The sequence below is a fragment of the Barbus barbus genome (assembly GCF_936440315.1).
Source record: "Barbus barbus genome assembly, chromosome: 4".
Taxonomy (NCBI): domain Eukaryota; kingdom Metazoa; phylum Chordata; class Actinopteri; order Cypriniformes; family Cyprinidae; genus Barbus; species Barbus barbus.
This window is the reverse complement of record NC_136732.1, coordinates 10997922-11011338: the sequence shown is the minus strand read 5'-3', so window position 1 is coordinate 11011338 and position 13417 is coordinate 10997922. Positions and strand designations below refer to the sequence as shown.

Sequence of the window (13417 nt, the reverse complement as noted above, 5' to 3'; positions counted from 1 at the left end):
CTTTACTGTGCAGTTTTGGTCTATTCAATGCTTCCTTGCTGAATGAAAATATTAATTTATTTCTTACTTTTTTTATTAAATAAAAATCATACTCATCGTTAACTTGTGAATGGTATCAAGTTTTCCACAAAAACATACAGCACAATAGCTTCATTTAATAACAGCAGAATCATAAAAAGGAGATGTTACATAATACCTGAGCTGTATTAATGCCTGTAATGCTTAAATGTTACAAAAATGGCTTTTTACATCAAAAGTAAATGACATTTTTGCTCTCTCACTATGGCTCGTATATCCACACATACTGTATCACCATAGAAACCCACTCCCCAATGCTTTTTCCCAGTGCTCACCACCTTATACAGTAGCTCACCATATTAATATAATGTTTCATCGAAAGAAACCTATTTGATCTTTTTTCCACAAAAAAAAAAATGGTTTTGTTCCTCCAGTTTTATAATAAGGTTCTTATCTGTGCCCTTTACACAAAGAAAAAGAAACATTTCATCTAGCTTCAACTGTTAATCCCTAGTGAAAAATAAATATACTAAAATGTGTTTATTTCATGTTAAGTATACTACATTTACATATTTATGTACTGAATAAAACTGCCATGCAACAGGCTACTAGTATACTAAATCATACAAAATACAAAAATCATACAATCCTCATTAATAGTGGCATTAAAACACATTTTAGGTTTAATATTAAGAAATGCATTGTACATTGTCCAAATAAAGTTTAATGATCATTTTTTATATCAGTAAGTCTCAAGTGATATATCAGTAAATATGTTAACAGATCTGAACTATACTGAAATAAATGTGTTTTATGAAATAATTTTAAATATTTGAAATATATTTATTTTTTACTGGGACTGCTTTTATTCAAATCAAATAGTGATGATTTATAGTGAGAATAAGTTCATTATATTCAATTTCTAACTGATCGTCAGATTAAATCTTTGAAATTAAATGGATGGTAAAATATTTTATCATAACATTTAAAATGGTGCAAAAATTGTGTAAAATGCCTCACAAGAACAAATATATTAGTATTTGAATATTTTATTAGTGCACCACTTTACAGTAAGGTTTCAGCATTAATTAACATTAACACTATGGCATTTATCAACATTTATTAATATTAATCTCAACATTTACTAATATGTTTGAGAATATTGAGTTGTATTTATTAACATTAATTGATGAATTATCATGATCATTTATATTAACATTAACAGAAGTTAAGCAGTTCATGTATTAACTAACGTTTCACAAATGAAAGCTTACTAAAGTATTCCTATTTTATTTTTAGCTGATTTATTTCCTGAATATATTAGTAAGGCGACCTCATCTCATCACCATCAACGTGTTTGTGTTGATTCTATATTTTATTGTTATATATGATTGTGATTTTTTTTACAGTTCAGCACAAACCTGAAGAAATTTCCTTCCCAGCATCATCACAGGTCTCGGTGGTAAACCAGAGCCAAGCTCACCTGAGTCCTTCATGAGCATATGCAAAAATCACATCCTTTCAAACCAATAGCTATCAGAAATGATCTGCGTGGATTAGCTAATGAGGAGGGAGGTGTTTTGTGGCCTCCTTAGGTTTAAGGGCGCAGGTTTCACGCTCTCTCTGCACTTTAGATACCAGAACAGCAGGAGAGGGTCTCTGTTTCTTCATTGTTCCTGAAGATACACTTGAAGAGGAGCACACATCACTCCACATCGCGTCCAACGGTGAGTGTCTGCTTCTTGATATACTGTATACTATACTGCTAAAAAGAAGTTGTTTTTGAAGTCTAAATCAGAATTTTTAATACAGAAGTATTTTTTTTTATTGCAATGCATTGCATCCTTGCATTATTTCCATAAGTCATACGTATGAGGTTAGCAGCATTTTTATCGTTGTTTGTTGGTACATTCAAATTTGACAGAAAATCTTATAAGATTTTACTGTGATTATGTAAATTTGAGTTGATGCGATTTAAAAAATGCATGTACTGGATTTAGTATTTTATCTGATCTCTAATTGCAATTTGTATTTGTAGTACTTAGTTTTGTGAAGAAACATGGCACTCGCAGGACACCTGAAGAAAGATGACATTGCAGCAGCTATCCAGGCTTGTCAAGGTGTGACACACACACACACACACACACACACACACACACAATCATCAGAACATGCAATTGATAATTAAGCTCATCTACAAGAGCACATATTCATATATGTGCTTACTCATGTTATACAGCTTTGTTATTCTCACTAACAGCAACAACATGAAGTTACAGCTGCACACACACACACACGCTCGCAGGGAGACTCCCATAGGCTGGTGAGTCCGGGGCATTGGGGATGGGTAGATCCAGGTATCCAAGCAGCCAGAGGCTGGGGAGCAGCTGCCACCAGGATACCAGTGTGTTTGTGCCGAGCATCCAGAAACACACACACTCACCAGCCACACAGATAGCAGATCACAATCATGTTTACTGTAACTATTCATCACAAAAGACACAACAATACGGTATCCAAACCAATGCTATATATCTAATATATATTTCTGAATCACATGTACAGAGATGTCCCTTTTTTTGCTTTTGTACCTTGGGGTTTCTTAAAAATGATTATACAACCATATTGAGTTAGCATTAATGTTACTAGTAGTAGTCCATATGCCAAAGTCAGACCAGACAAATGGGTTGTATTCTATTACACCCATAAATATATATATAAATAAAAAATAAAATAAAATAAAATAAAAACAGGCCTAAATTTCAGATTTATTTATCTGAGTTGCATATGAAATTTTTATACAGTTTTAACATGAATTAAGTGCGTGGTGCATATACATCAGTCACATACATTAAATAGTTAAGAAATTGGTAAGATTTCTGCACTCCAAAAAAATCATGGCATAGTTTATAAACTGTTTGCAACTATTAGATTTTATTTAAATAATTAGGCATTTAAATGTATTTATTCAAGCATGCTCATTATGAAAACAATTGATCAAATATGGACATATTTAATAAAATATCAATGAAAACAATATTTAATTAGTTAAAATATATGAGATTGAAAAAAAAAAAGATTTCCTGATGAAACCTGCTTATTTCATGTATGACCGACAAATATGCATCACATTTGGGTTATTAAATTGTGTCCATTCTAAATGGATGGAAATTTCATATGAACTTCAAATACATAAATCTTAAATTTAGGTCTAAATATTTATTATTCTATTTTGTTTATCATACTTCTGTCTTTCAGCCCCAGGGACTTTCAACTACGAGACGTTCTTTGAACACGTGGGCCTGAAAGGTAAAGCTGCTTCCGATGGGGAGAAGGTGTTCAAAGCCCTGGACCAGGACAGGAGCGGATTCATTGAAAAAGAGGAGCTGAAGTAAAGCACTCTTTATGTGTGGATTGTATTATTAGTATATGTAGATGAAGGCACAACATGCACCCCTCTCTGACTGTTGCGTGCTGTTCTTTGACTGTATCCCCAGACGCTTCCTCCAGAACTTCTGCCCGAAGGCCAGAGAGCTCACAGAGGCCGAGACCAACTCTCTCCTGTCAGCTGGGGACAGTGATGGAGATGGCAAAATTGGCATGGAAGGTAAATCCAGATCAGCACTTAGGCCTTACAGAATAGGCCCCTGGGAGCCATACTCCTATAGAAACCAGGGCTCCTCCTTCACTGTCTGGCTCCTGTTTCAGCCTGAGGGACTAATCAGCTGTACAAATGAGAATTAGACCAATTCTACTTCCTTTAAAACGTACAGACATACAGATTACCTTGAAAGACTGGGAATTGGCTGATGGGAATTCACTATCTCCCCAGTCAAATTAACACGTCATGCTTAGTTTTGTATGTGAGATTTACAGAATGTACAGCAAAAAGAAGTGTTATATTGTAGAAGATTATATTTTATTATGCCTAACACACGACCTAAAGATTTCTGCTTATATTGTTAAATTAAAGTTGTATTTCTTTTCAAAACTTCAATACAAGATTTTTTGTTAAATAAATTTTAATAAAAATAATCATTTTAAATATATGAATTGGACCATATTGATTGAAGAACAGAGTGGCCAGCATATGTGGGAACTCCTTTAATACTATTAGTTTTGTTTGTGAAGAAGTAACTTTACAGAGTGAACAGAGATTTTAAGAGATTTTTAAGTATATCTGAACAGTCTCAAATATTCAGGACAGCATTGGACAGCATTTCACTTGTTTTTCTTCCTCTCCCCCCCCCCCAGAATTCTGCACCTTGCTGCAATGAAACTCTTCACTGACTTGAACTTCATTTCATGATTCTCTCTTATTTATTTGCATGCATTATCTGAAATTGCTTATTATGTGAGTTGCTTATTAAAATATGTTTAGCAAGTCTTTGTAGTAAATGTGCAAATTGGGAACACATCAAAATTTGCTTCTGTAACTAGTGATCATAGAATATGAAACTGAAACTGAATCTGAATCTCCAAATACAGGAATTCTTTTATCCAGCTTTGCCTCATGTGATCTTTTATACATGAAATACATTACAACATTAAAACAACAACAACAACACTAACAATAACAATAGCAATAAAAATAAAAATTGGAAATGGGCTTGGAAATGGGCTTTCCTGTAGCTTAAATAGAGCATGGCGCTAGCAACGCCAAGGTCATGGGTTCGATTCCCAGGGAAAGCAAGAGCTGATAAAATGTAAAAACTGTAACTTGAATGAAATGTAAATCGCTTTGGATAAAAGCATCTGCTAAATGCATAAATGTAAATGTAATGTGAATGTAAAATAGATATATAATAACAGAATTTTAAATTCGGAAAATCACTTCCAAATCAATATAGGAAAAAGAAACCATTGCAAACATTGCTAAATAAATAAATACATGCATACATGCATAAATACATATATAAAAATAAACAATTGTGTAAAATAAAATGATAATATTAAAATAATATTAATTTAAAATAGGAGGATACACTGCAAAAAAAAAAAAAAGATTGTAAAATTAACAAATATTATTGGAGTACGTTTTACAAGAAAATACTATTTCAGTCTTTATATGTGACCCTGGAGCACAAAACCAGTCTCGCTGGGGTATATTTGTAGCAACAGCCAAAAATACATTGTATGGGTCAAAATTATTGATTTTTGTTTTATGCCAAAAATCATTAGGATATTAAGTAAAGATCATGTTCCATGAATATATTTTGTAAATTTCCTACCGTAAATATCTCAAAACATAATTTTTGATTAGTGATATACATTGCTAACAACTTTAAAGGTGATTTTCTCAATATTTCAATTTTTTTGCACCCTCAGATTCCAGATCTCATTTTCGAAAAATTGACCCTTATGACTGGTTTTGTGTCCAGGGTTGTTTATTTCAATGCTTTACGTGTCATTTCCTTGTAATTATTTGTGAAATGTATTAGTAGTAATTTCTGAGTGAAAATTGTTTCCACGCCTTTTTCCACATGCAGTGCAAATAAGAAATAACACAAATGGTTCTAATCATTTAAAAGATGAGCAATTATGAAAAAAATTAATTGCAATTGTGTTTTATAATGTAAAAAGGTGATTTTTCAAAGTTGTAAATAAAACAAAGATTATTAGAGTACGTTTTTCAAAACAATAGTGTTTCAGTCTGTCTACATCAAAATTTCCTGTTTACTTCAATGTGTTACTTTGCCATTTCTTTGCATTTATTTGTGAAATTTACCAGAATACAAATTGTTTAAAAGTAGATCCTACACCATTTTGTGTGTGTGTGTGTGTGGGCGCGTTTTTGTGACAAACGAGGACATACATTTGTATAATGACATGGGTATGACATAGGTAATACAAGGTGACTTATGAGGACATTGCCCCATGTCCCCACTTTTCAAAACGCTTATAAATCATACAGAGTGAGTTTTTTGGGGGGAAAGCAGAAATGCACAGTCTCTTATGAGGGCTAAGTTTAGGTGTAGGGCAATAGCACATACAGTTTGTACAGTATAAAAACCATTACGCCTATGGGATGTCCCCACTTTTCACAAAAACAAACATGTGTGTGTGTGTACAATAAATATGAAGGGTGTTATGAAGCTTTCAATTTCAGATTGCGCAATATTCTTTATGTAGGCCATGTAAATTGAACAATAATTCAATATGAACACTGAAACCCCTACCATCTTTAATCCAGCCTGTGACATGAACACAAACTTCTGCTAAAGTTTCAGTATTCTTCATAATAAGCCACAGAATGTCGGTGCAAATTATTCTTATCACGCAATGACATGATTTACAGCCTCAAGATGCTGTTTATTGCGCCACAGCTCTACATCCAGAGTTTCTAACCTGGAAGAGAAACCCGATCCGGCCCAATGAAACAAACACATGCTGATATCTGATGAGTTTATCAGCTCCTTTAGTCCAGAAATGTCAAATTAAAGAAGAATGAAAGTAAACATCTTGATCAAAACCACTGTAAGGTGGGAACGGACGTCTGCTTAACCCGAGCTGGCCGAGGGAGGAGGGCCTCATGGTCCATAGGGTCCCACACATGGTTCTGAACATCATTTGTGAGGTTAAAAATAGCCCAACTTGACTACTGGACACATTTTTTCGACACTATTCCTAACGTAGACCCACATGCAGTATCTGTTACTGAACTTCGAATTCCTGTAAATGGTGAGGTTGAGGGTATATAAGCTGGGACCCCCAGAAGCCTTGGTCACACCTCGACTAACTCCTTTGGTTTTTCACTCGCCTTAGACAAGCGCAAGGTGAGTCTATGCTGCGGATGCATTGGTCAACAGAGGCTCATCGACATATTAACACTTTCAAAGATCACAGCTCACTGTGGAATATGTATGTGTATTAACGGGGAGCATCAGGAGCATCCTGCTGTGGATGGAGAGGCTAAAGATGGGAGACCTTGGATGCTAAATGGCTTGACGCTGAGGATAATTATATAGATGATCAGTAGAGAGCATCTGTAGTGCTTTAGTGCTCTGTGCAAATGTTTCTGTTGCATCTGTGTAAGAGGAAAACCAGGCACTTGATGATGGATCTGAGTCTCTGTGTAGATAGATGTTTGAACTTATGCAGGAATACGTTTTTGTGAGTTGTTCTTATTCAATATTTTGCTGTTTTGCAGCTTAATCAGAACCAGAACAATGGCCGTTGCTGCTATGCTCGTCGCAGCTGATGTGGATGCTGCTATTGCTGCCTGCCAGGGTAAGACATCGTGTGATATTCTCATATCACAACTGGGTACATGCTGTATAATAACTGACATGTAGGAGTCATTAGCAACTACTTAACAGATCAGCAGTTCATGCACATTCTAAAGATTTGATTTAGACTTAGAATTAAATCTAAAGATTTGATATACATGAACAAACATTGACTTATATCACATAGACTAAACAATAAACAAAAAAGATCATGCTTAAGAGGTATAATGAAATGTATAAATTATTGTATGATTTCTATATATAGCAGGATATAGCAGGAAGTCATTTCACAATGATATGATATGACATGATAAGATATTATTATCTAATATTTCAGGTTTTTTTGTAAACATTATCTAAAGGTTTCTGCTTAAATTGTTAAAATGTATCTTGTAGTCTTCTCTGTACTTCTATTTTAATAAATATAATACATTTTTAATAAATGAATAGGACAATATTGACAGAAAAACTGTCAACAAGTGGACAGCATCTATGGGAACTCCTTTAATACAGTTGTTTTGACAGTTTTGTATATTATATTATATTTGGGGGTATTTCGAAACATAATGTAAATAATTTTAATAAAATAATACATTTTAATAACTGAATTAGACTAATTATTAAATTACACGACTCCTTTAACACTTTAAAAAAATGGTAACCTAAAGTGTTAACATCTAAATTGACTGGTTTTATCCAAGTCAGAAATATTATTAAATGTTGCCGAATCAACCAAAAAACATTAGTTTCTACATTAATTTATATACTAATTTCATAGATGAAATCGGGTAGAAATAACACTTTTAAGGTAACAATTGCAGGCTACCACATAGTTTTTTTTGGGCCAATACACTTCTATATAATATTTCTGCATTTTTGATTACTTTTATTCTAAAATGTGAAAAATAATAATAATAAGATATGTGTGTGCAAACCTTTGACTGGTGTACATCGAAAGGATTATATAGCTGTCTCTTATAGGCTGAAAAAGTTGCCCTGTGTATCATCTGCCTTAGTGTAAAAGTGCTGGACACAGCCATTCTCGTGAGCATCACAACATGTTTTGATCAAATGAAATACTGTCTCCACATGCAGCTGCTGACTCTTTCAACCACAAGGCTTTCTTCGCCAAGGTTGGCCTGTCCGCCAAGTCTGCTGATGACGTCAAGAAGGCTTTCGCCATCATTGACCAGGACAACAGCGGCTTCATTGAGGAGGAGGAGCTGAAGTGAGACTCTTAATAAATCATTGACACTGGACAGTGTAAAACAGGGTTAATAACAGGCCTGTGCTCTTCCTGTAGGCTGTTCCTGCAGAACTTCAAGGCCAGTGCCAGGGCTCTGACCGACAAAGAGACCAAGGCCTTCTTGTCTGCTGGTGACAGTGATGGTGATGGCATGATTGGCGCTGAAGGTACATGAAAAATGCCATTTTTACACCAATTTACATCTTAGATGAGATCTAGAAAGGAAGTCAGGAAAGGAAGTCTAAGCTCTTGAGTGCTTTTTAAACTTGGCAGTGGAGCTTGCCTTTTTTGGTTTGTAGATGCAAGTGAGAAAGCTTGGGTATAAACCCTAGAAGTTGGGAAAAGCCTACAGTATATGACAGAGGAAATCGAAGGAAAATGGCCTGAAATAGTTTGTGGTATTTTTTATTCACTTAGCATTTCTTCCCACGTAATATCACAACATAACATCACTCAGGGCTCAGTAGTAAAGACTATTTCTGCTCGTTTTGTCAGGCCAATAATTCAGATTTCTAGTCACTCTGCCAACATTTATCCTGGCCTTTACACACACATATATATGTATATATATATATATATATATATATGTGTAAAGGTATGTGTGTGTAAAGACCAGGATAAATGTTGGCAGAGTGACTAGAAATACATGCTGAATGAATATATATATATATATATATATATTTCAATATTTATAATAATACATAGTATAATATTTTCAACCCATCCAAGAGAAACATTTTTTTAATGTAAATTGTAAATATAATTTTTACGTTTTAATATTTACTTAAATATATATATATATATTTATTCATGTGCCAATTTTAAAAACAATAAAGTGAAAATAAAAATTAACAAATCCAATTTTATATGTAAATTTGTACATATATATTTAATATTTACACATTTGTTAATATGCATAATTTATGTTTATTATTCATAATATTTATAAATTGACTTATATGCATTCATTCATATGCTACTTTTACAAATTATGTATTACTATACATTTTCCACACATGTATTTATTCAGTTTCTATGCAAAGAAAATTTGCAATAATATTTTCAACTCATTCTTATAGATTTGTTTCTTATGAATTCTACCAAGTGAAACATTTTTTAAATGTACATTTATAATTGTAAATATAATTTTTTACATATGTTTTAATATTTACTTTTTTATATATATATTTCATATTTACACATTTATTTGTATGCATATTTTATATTTATTATTCATAATAATATTCATTATTATACACTTTCCACACATATACTTATACGGAAAATTTTACCCATTCTTAGGGATACTACCATAAGTCATTCTTGCGATTTTAACAACAAATATTAGTTAGAGTTAGAGGATAATCGTCAGTTAGATTATTTTAATTAACTAACAAGCTGACAAAATACTCACAATAATAACAATTTTAAAAAAGCAAACGTAATGTAGGGCAAGTGACAGTGCCATTAACTGAGTAGAAACTCTCTCACACTGGCCTCAGGTCAGCAGGCCATTCTTATTATTGAGCTCTGCCACTGTCACTATCTGTTTACTTGGCAGTATCCACTGAAGCTCCACTGTAGTGTAGGATGACGAGCAGTAGTGCAGTTTACCAACACTAACAGTCCCCTGATGATATTTGGAAATGAAATTGGTGATATTTGCAGAACTGCCTAACGCTAGTCTTATCTCTGTCTCATCTCACAGAGTTTGCTGCTCTTGTAAAGGCTTAAATTTTCATCTGACCAAGACCCTTCCAATAGCAAGGAGCCAGAACTCACGACAGCCCACACCTTTCTCAGCCGAACTTTTTTATATGATCTTATTTATGACTGACTTTGGACAGTTGACTCAGTTTTGAGTACAGTGTCTGGATGAGGGTACTGTTTGTGTTAGTTGGATGTTATATTTCAAGCCCATTGGTTTGTGCACATGTACAATCTTGAATGCACTTCTGGGGAAGAGTGAAAAACAAGGAATAAACATAGTTTTGGTGTAACATGTCTTTGAAGCTGAATCTTTTGGGTTTATGCCGTCACCGGATGTCCTCCCGGGCAGCTCTCGTGATAATGCACTCATGTCCTGCAGGCCGCTCTTAGCACAATGCTGGCCGAGGGAAGGCCGGGAGATTTGCTGAGATGCACTGGAAGGGATTTGCAGAGGATAGTTTCCACATGCCCAACTAGAGTCCATGGCAGGTTCTTGAATGCTCAGAGTAGCATCGAACATTTAAACAAAGCGCCAGCCAAGCTCAGTCTTCCAAAACCCATTAAACGCCCTGCAATGGGCACGACTTGATTAGAGCAATGCTCTTGCAATAATTTGCTGTTAACCATAATGATGAATCAAACTGGTGACCCCAGTCTGTAGATCTCTATAGATCCCGCCTTCCTGCACACGATTGGTCGCTTATGTACAGTACCTGCACGCTATTGGTCAAACTGCTTTTCAGTCATTTCCATCAAAAAATATGAAAACAACAGGTCAACAAACCCGGACATTTTAGGCTATTTAGAAACGACAAAAAGAGAATGTGTCTAATATAAAACAACTTTAAGTTAAGCATTAGTGAAACATTTCAGCTTTCGACGGTGTAGAACAAGCAGAAGAGAGCTGGATGAACTTTGCTGCTCTCTGCTGTTTGAACGTTGTATGCAACTGTCCGGAGTGAATTAATAGTAACACACTTAATAATATACTGTGTACATTCACAAGAATAGCTTAAGAGAGCTTAATCTTCTCCTTTTTGATTAGTTAAATGAAAAAAAGTTTCAAGCAAATATTGATTTACCAACTTTATATTAGTAGTATAGTTCAAGTTTAACATCATAAATTTAAGTCATGAACATATAATGCAGACTGAAATGAAGAATGGAGTTTTTTTTAACCTTTCCCCAAACAGAAAACAGCATTAAAAGAAAACCAGGACAATTTCGGACAACATTTTTAATGTTGTAAAATCTAAGACAGCAAGCACAAACAAAAATCTCAATGCAAAATGAACTATCAATTTTATAACTAAATGAACAAATGAAGCATTTTACATGGAACTGATAACAATATAACCAGTAACATAAGCAAACACAACCGAAGAGTCCATACCCAGAGCACAAACCGAAATCTCCCTTTGTCCCGAATGTCTCCCTTCATATAACCCGGTGAGCAAGTGTCCACAGGAATATGTCCATGCACTATCAGCAGCGTGTATTATTAGCAAGCAAGTATATGATGGACTTTTTTTTCAAACGCACCTTTTAAGCATCTTCATTTTTGGAGATAAATATAGTACAGTGTGTATGCTGGGCGCATGTCAACTGGCCCCCTGGCTGGAGGGTGTCTATTACATTATGATTCATATTTGGAGTCGCTGAAGGTATATAAGGGGGAGATCAGGGGCCCGGAGATCACTGCAGTTCACAGCTCGAGTCTTCTGAAACTACCTTCAGCATCAAAAGACAAAAGAGGTGAGTTTGCATTGGGGACCCAATTTGAAGGAAAAAAAAACTGGACTGGTACATCCTGAATTGGTTTCGGAGCAGTCAATGGAAATGAAAAGCTTGCATCCTAAATTTTCTCTTCATCTGAATCGGCTGTGGGATTTCTTTTTGCCTGCTGGTTTATTTTAAGAGGACCTCCTGGTCACACACACCGGACTCTATGGGATTTAACATCCTCGTAACTCATATGTGACATGCTTCCCTTTTTGCTGTTTTTATGGGATTTGCATGGTTGATGGCATGAAACAAATGAAATGTTATTAGATTAAACATTGATAGGGATTAAGTAAACTACAAGTGTATGACTTTTAAATGTCCATATGGAGGAGACAAACTGGACTATATGCATCTGAGCTTTTGGAGCTCAAACAATGAAAGTTGTGTGTAATATTTCCTGTTTTGATATCCATTTAGCTAAAGATGGCATTCGCCGGAGTCCTGAACGACGCTGACATCACTGCAGCACTGGAGGCATGCAAGGGTGAGAGACCCCGCGAGCAGATAGATCTCTAACACATCGTCCTCTATTAAAGCGCGTATTTATCAGGCTCCTGTATTTTCCACACAGCTGCTGACTCCTTCAACCACAAGGCTTTCTTCGCCAAGGTCGGTCTGCACAGCAAGTCTGCTGATGATGTGAAGAAGGCTTTCGCAATCATTGATCAGGACAAGAGTGGCTTCATTGAGGAGGATGAACTCAAGTAAGAGCAATGGTTCTCTTTTTTATATATACTAAAACTGGACTGATTAGGCTTTTAAACACCATAAATGAAATCTGTGTTCTCATAAGTTGATGAATTGTGCGTTTGCAGACTGTTCCTGCAGAACTTCAAGGCTAATGCCAGGGCACTGACTGACGGCGAGACCAAGACTTTCCTGAAGGCAGGAGATTCTGATGGTGATGGCAAGATCGGAGTTGATGGTCAGTTGATGGTCAATATTCTAAATGCACCTTAATATGCACTTCAAGGATTTTAAAATGCATATTTAACAATACTAAATCTGATTGTTTGTTTCTTTCTGACAGAGTTTGCTGCCTTGGTTAAGGCATAAATGGCTTCTGACCAACAACACCTCTTGCTCTGAAGGAACAACTTTGCCCAAGACCTCCCATTTTCATCTTACTATAAATAATTTTTATACACATGATGCTTATGAGAAGTTTCCTCCCATGCAGCACACTGTCAAAACAATGACTGTGAATGTAGCGGTTGTGTCTCCTGTCTTAAATATGAACTTTGCTTACTGTAAAATCTGATGCACTTTTACGGGAACGGACGATACGAAAAGAATAAATATTCTTTTTCAATATAGACTTCTTTTCATTTCTTCTCGCAAAACTGCTTTTCACTCCAGCTGTATGCAGAAAGTTTATAACCACATTTCCAGTTCAGTAAAATAAAATAAAACAAAAATATATTTGGTG

General features: G+C 34.9%; 1 protein-coding gene and 2 pseudogenes across 3 annotated transcripts; all 3 read left to right on the top strand.

Moving 5' to 3' along the window:
* Positions 1 to 2077: 2077 nt before the first annotated feature.
* LOC306868031 (parvalbumin beta-like) lies at positions 2078 to 3762 on the top strand (the record flags this gene model as incomplete). Its single annotated transcript, XM_079414012.1, has 3 exons — positions 2078 to 2138; positions 3277 to 3409; positions 3516 to 3762. 3 exons carry the CDS (start codon positions 2078 to 2080, stop codon positions 3760 to 3762), a joined length of 441 nt encoding a protein of 146 aa, XP_079270138.1.
* A 2934-nt stretch (positions 3763 to 6696) lies between these two features.
* LOC306868816 (parvalbumin beta-like) lies at positions 6697 to 10227 on the top strand (annotated as a pseudogene). The gene is made up of 5 exons: positions 6697 to 6794; positions 7169 to 7248; positions 8343 to 8475; positions 8551 to 8660; positions 10202 to 10227. The product of its transcript is annotated as a parvalbumin beta-like (transcript).
* A 1574-nt stretch (positions 10228 to 11801) lies between these two features.
* LOC306868815 (parvalbumin beta-like) lies at positions 11802 to 13044 on the top strand (annotated as a pseudogene). Its single transcript has 5 exons — positions 11802 to 11958; positions 12406 to 12472; positions 12560 to 12692; positions 12804 to 12913; positions 13019 to 13044. The product of its transcript is annotated as a parvalbumin beta-like (transcript).
* Positions 13045 to 13417: the final 373 nt, after the last annotated feature.